A 17,146-nucleotide genomic window follows, 5' to 3' on the forward strand; every position below is an offset into this window, starting at 1 on the left:
ATGAGTGAATCTGAGCAATGAGTTTCCTGAATTTTTTGTACTATATTTTCACATTTTTGTAAGTTTGACATTATTTCCAAATAAAAAGTTTTTTAAAATCTGTACTCTCTAGACTCTCACACAAGCTTATACCATATTTTAAATGGTTATTGGTTAATTTAGTTTAAAATCTAAATCTAAAGTGTTCAAAAAGATATTTGCTTATGTACCATGTTAAACAATATGATAGCACATTAAGGTCATTGAAATTCAACAAGTCCTTATCAAAAGTAAATATATGTATGCAAAGTGACAAAAAAACAGAAAATAGGACGTGCAAAGATTACATGTTGTTACATTAATAAAGCTGAAAAAGGATTATATGATGATATAAACTGTTTAATGTTAATTAGGGTCCATTTCCACAAAATATTTACTATCCTACCAAAAATTATCTCCTCCAATCCAATTTTTACTTACTCTTCATCACTATTTTAAATAAAAAAGCTGTGCTCAAAATACATAATAAAATTGAGGATAAATTCTCCACATAAATTTTGCTCTAAATAAACATTCCAATCTCGTAACTTCCATTTGTTATAAAACTATCAAATTCTTCATCAATCTCTTAAAAATTCTCCACAAAGATCAGCAAAGTTAGGGATCACTACTTTTTTGAACTGAATCTATAACATGTTAAAATGAAATATTATTTATGAGCCAGAATCTTGGGTTGGGCAGGGGGGTTGATATAGAAAAGCATTGATCTGAACATAGAAACCAAAACATAAATCAAGAAATGACTTGGTACCAAAGTCAGTTACTTTCGATAGGTAACATTTCCTTTTGATAGTTAACACCTTAGATTATAACTGGAAGAAAGAAGTAGAGTTTTGTGACCACGCATTATGGTGTTTCAGTAGAGCATATTTACATTCCTTTTATTGACGTGTATGAGCTTTTCGCAACTGCTTCATTTTTTTATTTTAAAAAAAACATAGCATAATGGTTAAGAATGTGGACCCTGGGGCTGGAGGCTTGAGTTCGAGCCCCAGGCCAGCTATTGACTGGCAATGTCACTCTTCTTTAACCTGTTTCCTCATGTGTAAAATGGGGGTAGTAAATAGCATTTTATCTCCAAAGGTTGCTGGAAATGGAATTCTACAATATTAGAATTAGAATTCAGCCCTCATCTGAATTTTATTTAAACCTCAATTCATTTAGATTAGAGATAGCTTAAAGTTGTTAAATTTTAACTGTATTCAGGAATATACTAACCACCACCACCAGATGGGGATGTTACTGCATAAATCTTATTGCCTTTTTTCTCCGGCCCATGCAAGTCCTGTCTCTAAGGCCTGGTTCTGAGAGCACTGGCCAGTCAGTCTAGCCTTGTCTTGATTCTCCTCCAACTCTGTGATGAAGCAGCAAAGCATTGCAGTTGAGCTCTACAACCAGAATGTCTGGGTTCAAATCATTGGGAAAGACATTTTAGTCACTCTCTGCCTTAGTCCCATTCCACAAGGCACCAGGCAGATTCAGTGCTGACATACAGGGCACAATGCTCACCACAGAGAATAAGCACTAAATATAGTAGCTACTACAGTTTCTCCCCTCCCCGCACCCTTCTATTTATTCCTCTCCTTTTCTTGGCCATTAATTAACAAGTAAATACTTGAATGCTTTTATAAAACTGTTTCTTTTGTATTTTTTAGTCTCTCTTAATTTAAAAAACAGATGGATATATTTCTATTCTTGTTCAAAACGGGTCTTTCACTAGCCCTCCACAACACAACTTAAAAAACCAAAGCGATGTAAAACCAAATAAAGATAAGTTTTACCTCCTCAGAGGAGGAAAATTGCAGATTTCTAAGTAATATACACAGAAAGAAACATAGCATTTATCCCAGAGTTGATTGGGATAATTAATGTGTTTGAAAAATGTTTGTTAGTGAGTACTAGACACTTCCCCTGGTTTTTGCCAAATCTAAGCTCTTCTTCCACTTGATACCTATTCTTTCCTATTAACCTCACTAGGTTAGGTCAGCAAAATCTGAAATTAAACACCAAGTTGGTAGATGTGAATGAATTTCTGTGAGATGTAGCAACATAGCCATTAGGATTTTGAGAGAAACGTAGCTGCAACAATTGAGGAATCAATTGACAACCCAATCTTTTAGATATGCAGGCCTCAAGTTTCAGAAAGCCTTGTGCTTCCCTCCTACCCAATTAATACTCCAGACCAAAAGGTTGTTTGCTAAGAATATAATTCAATGGACTTCAATGCCTTTGGGTTTTCCCCCTGATGCTACAATTGCTGTTTTCTAATACCTCAAAATTTCTGCACACATTAATTCTTGAAATAGGTTTGAAAAGTAAAAGAAGTGGAGGAATTGCATTGAAGCTATAATATACAAAGTTAAATATTACTAGTTATAACAGTGTATTCATAAAATATTTCATTTAATAGTAATGCCTATACATTTGAGGAAAAGAAGGATCTCTTACACTTTGAGCTAGCATGGAAGGACCTGGAGAGTATCATGCTAAGTAAAAGTCCATCAGAGAAAGACAAGTAACACATGATTTCACATGCAGAATCTAATTAATAAAATAAACTGACAAACAAAATAGATCCCGAGACATTGAAGCATATAACAGACTAACATATTACAGAGGTGAGGGGTTGGAGGTGGGGGTGGGAAAAGATTAACCAAAGAATTTATATGCATAACCCGTGGACACACACAATATTGTGGTGAAGGCCCAGGGAGGGGGTGGGAGCAGAATGGCAGGGCTAATGGGGAAAATAAAAGGGACATCTGTAATACTTTCAACAATAAAGATAAATTTAAAAAATAAAAAAGAATACTGACTGAAATTATTTTAGAATTCATTTTTATGTTTATCCATGAGAAATACTTTTATGCTAAACATTCTTTAACATTCTGGAAATAATTATTGTTAACAATCAGCTTCTCTGTGTTTTTAAAATATTGATAAAAACTGAAAGGCCAAAGTTTAGTTTTGAAATTCAAATACAGATTTCTCAGTTAACTAATCTCTGGAATAATGCCCCTACCAAAGGGATATTGGGAGCCTTAAATGAGATAACATATGTGAAGTGCCTGGAAGCACAGTATTTCAACAAAAGTAAAGAAAGAGAAAAAAGAAGCTAGAAAGCATATGGCAGAGTGATAACCAACTCAGCAAGCCCAAGAAAAGCTGACTGCTAAGCCAGTGCTGGAGAAAAGTAGAGGAGCACCCCAATTTACATTATGTGACCTTAAAAGTCTCCAGAAGCAGAGAATGCAAGTAGAACTAAAAGCAGGAGGATTGATTAAAAGCATTTAAGAATGCAGTTAATTCTCAGATTCCCTCCTTTATTCACCAACCAGCAGCAATCTCTGGTTCAGATTGATATTGACTGCTGATCTCACTCATATGTGGAATCTAATGTACAAAGCTTGGCACCAGGCTCACTTAGTTCTACAGGAAGACAAAGACAGCGCATTAGTATGAGATGTACTATCTTCAGAAGATATCTATACAGCCTACCAGCGGTTTTTTTTGGACCAACCATTGTTAAGAGATAGAGATCATGTGGGATAAATACAGAAATCACATGGCTAGAAAAACTTCCTGCTCCGCAGGAACTAGTACATTATCTATATATATAAAACCCTAATATGCAAATAGACTGAACGGCAGAACAGTGGGTGGCTATGATGTGTGCTGAAGACCAGAGGGCATGTGCGGACATGGTGGGCATCAGCAGCAGGCTGCAGAGCACAGAACATGGTGGGTGTCAGCTGCAGCAGGATGGTGGAGCAGGTGAGCAGAGGTGCCAGACTAAGGTGGGGCGCTGGTCACTGTCATGGGGATAGGCCTCTGGTGGTTACTGAAAATTCTTTGCTCCCACGTGCTGTGGTCTTGCCCGGTGCTTGGCCCTGCTGCTGGCGCCAGAGCCGCTGCTCACACCAGCTGGTGGCGCCTGGCGCTGATCGCTCAGACCGTCATCGGGTACAAGCGTTGGCGGTTGCTGGCTCTGATTGCCCCTGAGGGCTTCTTCACCTCCCCCCTGCTCCTGAGGGGCAACTGGGGCAGCAGCCACTGCTCACACCTGCTGAGAGCACAGGCTTGCATTGCTGCTGGCATCAGCCCCAATCACTCCATGCCATTAGCGGGTGCGAGGGGGCTAGCACGTGGGAGCAGTAGCGGTGGGAAAGGGGCTGCTGGCAGAGAGGAAACCAGAGGGGCTGGTGAGAGTGGAGGATGGGCTGAGACCCACCCCTGTGCCCACTGCAGCCTCACAACCACAGTTCAAGGTGCATAAATTTGTGCACTGGGCCCATAGTAACAAATAATGAGTGTAGGTTCCATGGCCCTTCAAGAAATGTGTTCATGCCAACTTATAAGAGTTACACACTGCATACCAGGAAGTCAAGGTCTGTGACTTTTCATCAGCTTCTAAAGTTCACTCACTATCTTCCTGATTCATATGCACTCACCAATCAGAGGTCAATTTACAACAAACAATATTGCTTGAAAACATTTTATATTTATTATGTTTCTAGTAAATGAATTCAGGGGAAGGAAAACCCAAGGTCATCTTCCATGAATCAAAGGACTCAGATCTGCATTTAACTCTAAACTTAAAGCAGTGATTCTCAAATGAGGGCAATTCTGCCTTACAGGGAACATGTTTGCAGACATATCGAGTTGTCATAATTGGAGGGTGTGTGTGTACTCCTGGCACCTAATGGGTAGATGCCAGGGATGCTGTTCAATATCCTTCGATGCACAGGATAGCTTCTCACAACAAAGAATTTTTTAGCCCTAAATGTCAATAAACTTATGGTTAAGAAAACTTTCTGAGCTAGGATTAAATGGAAGATCACATACTGAATCACATACTGAACACTGAGGACCATCCCACATCTCAAGCATTCTTTTCCCAATGGGCTGCTAAAGCATTGGGAGCCAGGCATATGTCCTCCAGGCAAGGGATTGGAAGAATCTGCTTTGGAGAAAAGACCTAAGAATGATCCAAGCGTAAAGACTCCAAAAGAGAAAAAATTTAGATAAATTAATAGAATACTAATTTTGTTTGAAATAAGTATGAGATATAATTAACTGGGAGGAAAGGTTGGAGTTGAAGGGCAAAAAGTGTGTGTGTGTGTGTATACATAGCAGTGTTGTTTACAAGTCTTATAGAACCATTTGACTTTTTAAGCTCCACACATACAAAACTAATGTGTGTGTGTGTGTGTGTGTGTTTAATTGTATATGAGTGTGGGAATAATTTGATATATGGATTTGGGACCTGGTAATAGACTCCCTTAGTATTCTTGACTTGAATCAGAACAAACTACATCCAGAAAAAGTATATTGAAGCAAACTACTTTTCTACCCATCTGGACAAGGCAAAAAGAACAGGCTGAATAGAAAAGACTTTAAGAGCATTTCTTGCATTATTCCTCATTTACTCACCAAACCTTGTATTAAAGCCTTACATTAAACATAATACCACTGAACATTGGTTTTCTTGCTCATGCATACCACTGGATACCATGTGGAGTGTTGGCTGGGAGAGGACTTTTCACTTCACTTGCTCTTTTATTGTTTGAACTTTTATGAAGGTATGTTACAGATGGATACACACACACCCCTTAATGATGAACCTGTTTCCATGCACCTTGCCTCAATTAAAAATGATAAGATTGGAAAGAAGGAATATAAACATATAAAGCACAGAAAAACCAAGAAAGCATATCCTCAGTAAAATATTGCTCATTTCCCAATAGGTAAATTTAAAATACATAAATGACACATATTAATAAATAGCTGGTGCTAAATGTAATCCACAGGTATTATTAGGTAGAAATCAGTTTTAAAGTTCTCTACAGAATATATATCACTTTGATAAGTTTCATTTTAAATAAATGTTTATTCTTTAAACTGATATATTTCCTTAGAAGCAATAAAACTCATTTATCTCCAAACCACCATGATAAAATGATACATTTCCTTAGAAACAATAAAACTTGTTTATCTCCAAACCTCCTTTGTGCTCCACACTTCCTAAAACAAAGCTAAGTAAATGGAGTTGCCAAATGATGAAAAATAATCTAATAAATTAAATCAATGGGGGAAAATCAATACTGTCAATAGGTATAAATTTCACATTTCTGTGCAATTCCTTTAACAATGTTTTATAAGGTTTACATTTTGATTATTCATGAATAGATTATTTTAGCTTTTGTAGAGGGCACTGTATATATAAAGTTAATGGAAGGCTGGTTTTCTTTTTGCTACCCGATAACAAAATTGCCTTCCTGGTGAAAAAAAAAACCACACAAGAATTCACCTTCAGTAAAACTAAGCTCAGTTTTCTCCAAATTTATTTTATCACAAATCTATTCTTTCTCCTCATCCAGAAAAACTTCATCTTTAAAAATCTGTTCATGCATATTATATCCTTTTGACTCTCTGAACCACTGTATAAGAAGATAGACCATTAGCTTCCTCTTACTTATGAGAAATTGATGTTCACAGATGTTGGATAAACTCATTTAGGTTTTTTGGATAGTGAGTGGCAATGGAAACACTTGGAACAGAGTTTTCTGATTCCAAGTCCAGTGGCTCTTTTCAGTATACCACACTGACTCTTTCATAATAAAGTGAACTCTAAAACTAGAATCTTGGAGGACTACAATGGGAATATCAGTCTTAAAAAATTTCTTAAGTTGTTAATTTATAATAAATAGACATTAAGCAATTATTATCAGCTTAAGAACCATACTAACTTTGCAAATGTCAAAAAAACCCACATTTCAAGATTTTGTTTTGTTTCCATTAAAATATATTTTTACTGATTTCAGAGAGGAAGGGGGAGGGAGAGATAGAAACATTAATGATAGAGAGAAGACCATTAATTGGCTGCCTGCTGCATGCCCCACTTTGGGGATTGAGGCCGCAATCCGGGCATGTACCCTGACCTGGAATCAAACCATGACCTGGTTCATAACTCAACCACTGAACTATGCTGGCCGGGCCATATTTCAATTTTTTTTTTAATTAATGTGAAATAAGTAACATCAATTCAAACACTTCAAAATTGTCACAAGAATAAAAATGAAACTAAATATCCTCTTAATCATCTTTGTGACATTGCCATAGTTGGTAATAATACACCTTTGAAATGATTTTAAAACTTATCTCAGAGGTATCCTTGGCAAATTTTAAATGAAGAGAAAATAAGAAAGTTATTTAAAACTATATTTAAAAAGTTTTCTATTTTAGTACTAAAATAGCAATAAATAAATAAATAAATAAATAAATAAATAAATTCATCTACCTACCTCAGTAATTGGCTGCCCCTGATGTGTCAACTCCAGTTCTTGAGGACGTGTTACTTTATCAATATCCAAAGAGTCCATGCTGGAAGCTGCAGAAGTGATGCTGGAGCGAGAGGAGTTACTAATAGAGCGCACTTCAGCATCACTCACTGTGCCCGCGGATGCCGTTCTTCTGTGCTGATTAGTTATGGAAGGCTTAGCATCCTCTAGTACAGACTGCTGAGCAGCCTCATCCATGCTCAGAGAGGCCTGTTCTAACTGTGCAGTAATGTCATCCAGGGAGTAGTTGGCATGTGATGGTTTAGTAATCCTATTAGATGAAGACAACAATCCTTTCAAGGTGCCATGTTTTGTTGAATGTCGGCTAGGAGGTACTTTCTGAGTGGCTTTTGATTCTGTGATTTGACGCTTACTGTTTCCTGCACCGATACTGCTGAGCTCCCGCTCTATTGAGCAAAGATCGGCCATCAGGGCATCCAGATCCACCGTTTCTCCCTGATTCAGAGCTTCTGCAATGAACAATACACATGATGTTTCCAGAAGAACTGAATCAGAATGTATACATTCTACTATAAATCAGTTCATGAATGCAGGGAAAGAAGCAAAAACTCATCCTATTGGTCCTAAAGCCTCTCAAATAGAGTATTTTTAACAGCTTTTTGTTTCATACTCTAAGAGAAATTTTTAGAAGCAAACAGTCCATCTTTTAAGATTTTTAGCCATCTGAGGAGAACACAATTATAAGTTGAAAGTAAAAATAATGAAAAATCGTACACTGTCCCTAGTTTTAACCCCATCCGTAATGCACCTTTTTATCAGAGGTTCTAAGATTATCAGTGCCCTGGTAGAGATGTTGCCTAAAAAGTTGAAGCCATAAAGCGAAATGTAAGGCCTAAAAAATTACAGATTGAAATATCAATTTCAAATACTATAAAGTTGACTAGGTAGAGGGCATTACTAGTAAATACAGGTGAGAGGGCTGATTTTAAAATCACTAACAACTAACTTCACTGGACTTCAAGTTCCATTCAAGTATATACTTTGTCAATTATTAATAACTACAAAACTATTTTAGTTATGTTCGTTTGTTTTTTTCTGTGATCATTTGAAATAGTAATAAACAAATCAAGAAATATAAGAACTGAGTCAGGTTATGCATATCATTTCTATGTTGAGCTACTTGGTATTATAGCTGCACTGCTCTTACATTATATAATTTAGTACACTATTTTACATTTTATTTCCAATTACATCTTACCATTCAAGTTGTATATGGAGAAGCGATAAGAAAAATTAGCCATGTTTGTTTCCTGGCGAAGGGGAGATCTTTTTACTGGTTCCATGGGCTTGTCAGAATCCAAACTCTTTAAAAAAAAAAGTTTGAGAAGTCATATTATATCCACACTTCAATTATATAAAGATACAGTTTGCCCTGGCCTGTTCGACTCAGTGGATAGAGCATCAGCCTGCAGACCAAAGGGTCCCAGGTTTGATACTAGTCAAGGGAACATACCGTGGTTGCAGGCTCCTCCCAGGCCCAGGCCCTGGTTGGAGTTTGTGCAGGAGGCGACCAATCAATGTGTTTCTGTCACATCGATGTTTCTCTCTGTCCCTCTCTCTTCCACTCTCCCTAAAAATCAATGGAAAAATATCCTCAGGAGAGGATTAACAACAACAACAAAAGATACAGTTTGTTTTATGATTAAGTGAATTGTTATAGAATAGGTAATAAAACCAAAGTTTTTCTAGGTAATAGCCTTACAGAAAAGTAACTGGTTTTCATATTATTTTGGTTATAGTTTTTTTTTTAATTAGATAATAATCTTACTGAAGGCACTGAAAATGTCATACATCTTTCCAAATACATCAAATACAGAGATTAAGTTCATTTTATACAAATTTACTATAAAATAAACTAGTTATATGAATACGGGCATGGTAAAACAAATAGGAAGAAATGATGCAGATAATTTTGTTATCTCTTTCTTCAAAGTAATTTGTTTTAGGTCCAGCATAGCATCATTCCTGGCATGAAGGACCCTGAAGATATGGTACAATTCTGGACTCAAAATTAGTGTGACTCAAGATCTTAACAGAGTAGCTAGAACTTTAAACAATAATGAAATATCCTTGATCTTTTCAAATTCCATGAGGGCAAACTGTAACCCAGCTACACTGCTTGTGCAAAGTCTAGAATTATACTACATTTCAGGTTTGGGTATCTTGTAAGTTATCTCACCACCTTTTAAATGATACTTTTTCTAACCTTTCTTATAATAAGGAAAATAAGGTGTTTATAACAGAGAAATTCAGAGTAAGGGTAGGTAGATATATAGCATTTATTTAAATAAATTTACTAATATTGGGATTGGTCTTAAAACTTTAGTCTCTACCTATAATTATCAAATAGATTTCAAATAAAGGAGAATGCTGGACAGTAGAATCGTGGAATTAAAGTAGAATGCTAGTTTCTTTATTCATTTATCTCAAGATAAAACAAATCCATTCAGAAAGTGTCCATCCTGGTTTTAAAACCATCATATGAAGGACATTTATGACCATTCAGTGCCTTATTTAAAAATTTCACAGAACATCCAGAAAATTCTTCTTTAATCTCAAACGTAAGACTTCTGCTGCAATTTAATCCCTAAGCCTCCTTCTCTCAGTGGAAATGAAGACTAATAGGTAGATAATGTTTATTGTAAAATAACTTGAATATAATTGAGGACCTATTAAAAGTCCATCTATTTACCAGTTTCAATAAACAGATATTCATTATAATTGCCTGCTGTGTCCATGGTGCTGGGACAACAAGGGAAAGAGCAAGAAATACTCCTTGATGCCAAGAAATTCGTAATCAGTAGGGTAGTTTTTAACCTTTTTCTGGGAGTGGGAGACATTGAGAATTTGAAAATATGCACCTTCCAGAAAAATGCAAATACGCACAAATTTTACAAATGATTTCAGAAGTGTCACCAACCACTTAAAACTTAAACCTGACTTATTATAAAATTGAAAATCACATTAACATTGTATGTGTGATATAGGCACACAAATGACACATTGTAGTGAACTAAAATAATAAATAAAAAAACTTGAAGTTTAGCCACTAAGTAAAAAATTTTTAAATTTCTGAAGTGTTTATAAGCAACTGTTAGCAGTGACCCACCATTACACAAGAGTTTCTTTAAATCTTTCTCTCTAAAGATGGATTTGTATAATAAAAAGAACAGTCACAGCATTAGTTAGGAGACAACTTTTGTGGTAACTGGCTCTTTACTTTCAGACGTCAGGGGATTTAAAATATGAAGAAGAATAAAAGGTAGTAAACCAATAGAAGCCACTGCAATGGAGTAACATGGAGTACTGCTCCACTTAGAGCAGCTGGAGTGATACCTACTTATCTTCTCTTTTTTGGCTCCCTTCCCAAGTATGAGTAATAAAACCATACAGTCAAGGCAACCCCACACGTCAGCTGGCACATATTATCATTTTCGATTTCCTTTATTTTGCTTCCTCATTCCTTTTTCTCCTCAGCATAGAAATGCATAGTCTAGTCATCATCTCTACACCAGAATCACTTTTTAAAAAAAATTAAGAATTAAACTGAAATGGCTTCACAACTACAGATAATAAGACCTTTCTCTCAACAAGTAATTTTATTTCCCCTGACTGGAGATGAAGGGAATGCTTCTTATGTGATCCTAGTAGAAGTGAAAGCAGTCTCCTCAAAATTGAACATTAACAGATTATGGTCACAAACATGTCTGCTTTTCAAAACTATTGATCTTAGAATTACTCTTGGAATTACGTGAAGAGTTTATCAGTTTCAATTTTAGACTGTTACAGAAAGAGAGGAACAAACCAGTACTTTAAGTTTCCAGCTTACTACCTACTTTTTTACTAGTTAAGGAATCTCAAATTTAAGTAATTTTACATAAAAGTTCTTCCCAGAGATATTAACCATGAATGAAAATAATTTTTGTTCTAATGTTCTCAATGACATAAAGTTGTTTTAATAAAATATATCTTTATATATCAACTGGGGTAGTAACAGAATACCTTTTTATTATAAAAGTGACTGGTTTAGAGGATAAGGTCATTCTTTAAATAAAAGGAATAAAACAAAAAACGCATCCTATATAATAAAGAGGTAATATGCAAATTGACCCCCATGCCCTCGCACAAGATGGCCGCTCCAATGTGGTCAAAGATGACTGGCAGGGGAGGGTAGTTGTGGCGATCAGGTCAGCAGGGGAGGGCAGTTAGAAGTGACAAGGCCTGTAGGGGAAGACATTTGGGGGCATCCAGGCCTAAAGAGGAGGACAGTTGGGGAGGACCAGGCCTTCAGGGGAGGCAGTTAGGGGCGACCAGGCTGGCAGGGGAGGGCAGTTGGGGGATGACCAGGCCAGCAGGGGAGCAGTTGGGCGTCAACCAGGCTGTCAGGAGACTGGTTAGGGGATGATCAGGCTGGCAAGTAAGAGAGTGGTTGGAAGCCAGCAGTCCTGGATTTAGGTCCACAGGGATTGGGCCTAAACAGGCAGTTGAACATCCTCCGAGGGGTCCTGGATTGGAGAGGGTGCAGAGTGGGCTGAGGGACAACCCACCAATAAAACGAAATAAAAAGGCTTTCCTACTGTTTTAAAATGCAGCTGGGAATGAAATTTTGTCAGTACTCTGCAATCATGTAATAGAAAATATTTTCATGCATGAAGTTATTATTTATGCTGTAACATATTCAAATTCACTAAGTTATGAAATAGGATGTGCTAAAATTTAGACTTTAAGATTTTAGGGTTTAAAACTATCTAGCCAGCAATCTCAATTCATGAAAGAGATTGTAAGTAATCCCTGTAGATAAATAGAACGTCAGTCAGTCACAAGTATATTTTAAAATTTCTTTTAATAATCAAAGAAGATAATATCTTGTCCTATAGCATTCATTTACTTGTTAATGTTTTGGACATTTTCTTTTTATAGCAATATTTAAAAATATAACCTATATCCACCATATCCTTATGATTATACTATAAACTTTTAGCACTCCCTGATGACTTAAAATCCTCAACCAGTTTTCCAAGCACTATTTCTAACCTGAGTAAGCTTGTCTAGCTCCCCCAGCCAGGCTCCAAACATTTTGTCCAGATCTTGATCTTCTTTGTCACTGTCTTCTTCGGCACCATGGTCAATTTCTTCATCTGATAACTGCTCCATCTGAAACAGACATTTGTATAGAATAGTTACAGGATAAACTTGAAAAAGTATGCAGTGTATGTTCTGATATACACTACAACTCTCTGGAGTCAAACCTTCAGAACTAGGAAGGAAAGTAAAAGTGACGACTGGAGACAGGGTTGACAAGTGAGCAGAAATGAGCAATTAAGTCTCAAATTTTTAGAAAAATGTGAAAGAATAAGCAGTATCAAATTATGACCAGAATCACAAGTAGTAATAATTTAAAAAATTGCAGATGACTCCCATAATTAGAGGATATGACAGATCAGTTCTCTTCACTGACAGATTCTAAAACACCATAGTGAAAAATTCCAGAAGACTTTAATGTAGCAACTTGTCTATTTTATAAAAATCTGTTTAGATATAAATATGCATGTATCTTGCAAAAGCTTAGTCCCATAAGCATTTCATAGAAAAGACTAAACAAAATTTTAAATCTGATTTAGTCTGTTGAATTAATTACTCCTCTCCTATTCTCATTTTCTACCTCATCTATCTTTTATCTTATTTCCCCATTAGTTCCTACAAAATCTAAGGAACTAAAATTGAAATAAAAAACAAACAAAATTAAATTTATTTAATTTTAATTAATCATATATGAAATTTCCCATATGTGGGACTTAATTATAAGACCCTGGAATAAAAAGACATTTTCTTCTTTCCATTAATAAAATAATGTGTTATCTGACATGGAACTTGCATATTATTTTATGAAGGGAGGAAAAGATTACACAAAACAAAATAAGATCAATGACTGGCCAGATACTTAAAAGATTAATCTAATTTTAAAAAATATTTCAATATTAATAGCTTTGAGAAATCTTCAGTAAAGCTTAACTTTGCTTAAAACAACATATTCTAAGTTTATCTGACCAAAATCCTTTTCCTTCAACTTAAATTTCCCAGGGACATAATGAATATCATCATTGTACATTCCATATTCTTGACTCACATTTCTGAAATACAGACTTTGTTCTAGTTAATCTAGGCAACATTTGGAATACAACCTGTCAACTGATTTAGAAATTCTTCAGAACTTAAAAGATATCTTTAATCTCAAATAAGAATTTGTACACATCTTACACCTCCAAAGCAGCAATCAACAAAATTACCTCTGTGATACTTAAATAATGTTATGAGATAAGCAAAGAATCTAATTAGCTGATGAGAAGTCATGAAGTTAAAATTTAAATCTATTTTATCATATAAAGATTTTCAGAAAGGGTCAAATAATGTTGCAAAACCCAACTGAACTTAGTTCTAACAATGTTAAAAATCAGACCATATCTCATTTAATCACTGAAGGGAAACAATTTTCTTAAGCTTACTAACAAAGGATAACAGCTTATCAATATCTCTAATAGAAACTGATCATTTTGATTTCTTAACTTCATGCTCTAAGCACTTAGTATAAATCTAGGCATTCTACCTTGACAAAAGAAAAAACATTCACTAAAATTTTCCAATTCATAAATGTGGCTCTTGATTTGATTTTTATAATTCACTTGTTTTAATATTATTTCTAAGATTTTTACTCATTACTAAATTTTCCACAGCTCAATCTCAATTGATATAATTCTTCATTAAGTTATCTACCCATGAAAAACATAAAATGTTATTACCAAAAAAAACCTCATCTGATCAGGTGACTTACTCAAGTAATAGTTTCTAGTTTCTAGTAATACCTGTCTTCATAAGAAGGGCCAACAAGCAGCAGAACTGGGAAGATAAGAGTCAACTTCCTCTTCCTCCCTAATTTTCAAAACTATTATAAACACATTGGAATAATTTAGAAGCTAAAATATTCTAGAGAAAACCTGCTCTGAGATAATGATAATGCACTTTTCTTCTGAGTTCACACTGTAATTGCCCCCAAGAAACTGGAAAGAAAAGAAAAAAAAAGAAACAATAGCAATATAATTTTACAGAACACACACAAAATAGTTCAAAATGAATAAGTATTTTAAATGATCACAAAACTAAATAGAATTACAGATTCCACATAAAAATCTGCTCTGTTTTGTGAGTTTATTATTCAAACCCAATAATTATTTGGATTTTTAAAATCTCTTTAAATATTTTCATTAATAGTTTTGTTTTTACCTAGGCTATACTATAGATTCAAAAAGAGTAAAATATGGATATGAAACAATCAGAGAGAGTCATAAAATAAATGGAAATTTTCAAGCAACTATTCAACTTTTATAACATCTATGTAACTTGCCAAGTTTAGCCTTTCTTGAATTCCTATTACCACCTGTGTTATCTTATAAAAATTAACAAAACATTTATTCAGAGACTGTTCCAATAAAAATTTAGGTAGGTTTTACAACATTTTAAGGACCTACACTCTAAAGTAGCACTTTCCATTCTCTTGAAGCTGATGTTGATCCTTATTCTCTTACCTCCCCTATGGCATCATGTCTGCTTATTACACACACCAAATGAGGAGCCCCAGGAAGTGTGTGTTTGTAGGCTCTGCACTATCTAAAGTCATCAAATCTAGTAAGGAAATTCATTCTTTGTTATATAATCAATGCCTGTCTCCAATTAAATCACAATTCCAAAACTGAATTTTTCCAACACAATGCCCTTACTGAAAATGACAGCATAAAATGCATATAAAATACAATAGTCAGTCAAGTTCCCTCCAAAGAGGAGAAAAATTATGGAAAAGAAAATAGAGCTTATAAATTTTGTTTTTAAAATAACTTGGATTTAAACAGATAGCTTCTAATATGATTTTTCCTTAATGATGTGGAAACAGTCCTAAGAAAACTATAATTATACTAGAACAGATACTACAATATTATTCTGTGACTATATTAGATTAGGTACTTTGGGAGAGTATATTATGGTTAATCTTAAATTCCCTAATCCATTATATTTATGTCCTGGAAGAATAAATGTATCTTAACACAAATGAAAAGGTTCGCTTCCCCCAAGATACAGACATACTGAATACAGACTAAAATCTAAAACTGCTAGCAGATTGACCTTGCGTAATCCTGGCCTTCAATGACCTCTCTGACCTCTCTTCCCACTCTCCCCTCCTGCCATACTGTCCTTGGGGGCAGGTTCTCAGAGGGAGAGTGTGGATTCTGTCCTGAAGATAGACTGAAAGATCTCTGGCAAACATCTAACTGGAAAAAAAAAAATAAAAAAATGAGGGAGAGTTAAGCTAATGAGGTTTAGTTAGCCTAAATATTATTTCAAAGTCATGTTTATTACATAAATAATAAATTATAGTAATATTGACTTAACTAATAATTTAAACTAATTTACATTTATTTTACTCATGAAGTAAAAATAGTAATGGAGTAATTCAGCCATTGCTTATATGCTGGTAGGTTTCATTTCATAGATAACAGTGAACAACCATGCTTAAGTTATCACAGTTTAAAACTTGTAATATATATATATAATAAGCTCCACTACATATAATAAAAACATCCATTTAGTATGCTTTAGTATGCAACAATATTATTTGAAAGATGAGACAGAGGGCCGGAGACCAGGACACAGGCTGAACCCTGCCGGGCCATCTCCCAAAGGAAGAAAGCACAGGTGCAGGAGTGAAGGTGTCTGTTGAGGGGAGGGAAGGGGACGGATGGGGCTTAGGGTACTAGGCACACACTGATTGGTGGTTTCATATAAGGCACATGATTAGGCACTTCGGGACTTAGGAATCAGGGGTTTGGGCTATTTGGCAGGTGCTGACTGGTGGTCCATCAGTTGGGGGAAGGGAGGATCTATTATTATTTCCACTAAATTTTCTACAAGTTAATTATTCAAACATATTTTTCCTTAAAACCTTCCTCTTGGGAGATATTTTTGTTTACTATTCAATTTCCTCACGGTGAGATGATATTTATTGAGAAGGCTGGGCTTAGATTAGGGTTTAGCAATCTGAATAAATAGATTCCAGGTAGGGCAAATTACAAAGAGCAAAGAAGAAGGTCTATGTTTTTGTGACTGTCATGAGAATGACTCATATAAACAGGTTAAGAGTGAGATTTAAAGGTCAAGGACTAAGGCAGGATCAGGTCATATAGAACTAGAAAGCCAAGCCCTTCCAGTCCCTCCCTTCCGCCCAAGGCAACTGGATTCTTAAACATAGAAATGAAAGGGGTAGGGAAAGAAATAGTATTTTGTTAGTATTCAAAGGACATGGTGCTAGCATAAGAGTTATTAGAAAAGGGAAAGACCATTAGAAGGCTACTGTATGTATTAGGTAGACATAATTACAGATAAGGAAATTACACAAGTCACATACTTAAGAGAGAAAAATACATGATGTATAGCTAGGGTGCCTTATTTATTACTCTTTTTTGTCCCTTTAATAATTCAAAACTAATTGCTTTTTGTGAAAATAAGTACTCTATACTTAAAACCACGTGAAAACTCTCAGAATACAGGAGTGAAGAGCTGCCACTACAGCATTTGTCTAAGTCTAGCATCCTCAATATTCCAAAGAGGCAAGAGGAGCTTTGATTATAATATGTACTATACATCTACCATATGGCAGACACTGGAAGAACAGAGATGTCCTGAAGGGCAGTAGGGGACAG

At 35.3% G+C, this 17,146-nt stretch overlaps 1 protein-coding gene across 7 annotated transcripts in view; it reads right to left on the bottom strand.

Moving 5' to 3' along the window:
* RAPH1 (Ras association (RalGDS/AF-6) and pleckstrin homology domains 1) overlaps nt 1-17,146 on the bottom strand; it is a 78,156-nt gene that overhangs the window by 44,283 nt on the left and 16,727 nt on the right. For all 7 annotated transcript variants that reach the window (XM_084893168.1, XM_084893170.1, XM_084893169.1 and 4 more), the window contains exons 2-4: nt 12,435-12,554; nt 8,599-8,704; nt 7,344-7,849 (exon numbers count right to left, since the gene is read on the bottom strand). In XM_084893168.1, coding sequence (XP_084749294.1) covers nt 7,344-7,849; nt 8,599-8,704; nt 12,435-12,554 — 732 coding nt within the window. The remainder of the gene's footprint in view (nt 1-7,343; nt 7,850-8,598; nt 8,705-12,434; nt 12,555-17,146) is intronic.

The sequence above is a fragment of the Pipistrellus hanaki genome, assembly GCF_964339955.1.
Source record: "Pipistrellus hanaki genome assembly, chromosome: 8".
NCBI classification, from domain to species: domain Eukaryota; kingdom Metazoa; phylum Chordata; class Mammalia; order Chiroptera; family Vespertilionidae; genus Pipistrellus; species Pipistrellus hanaki.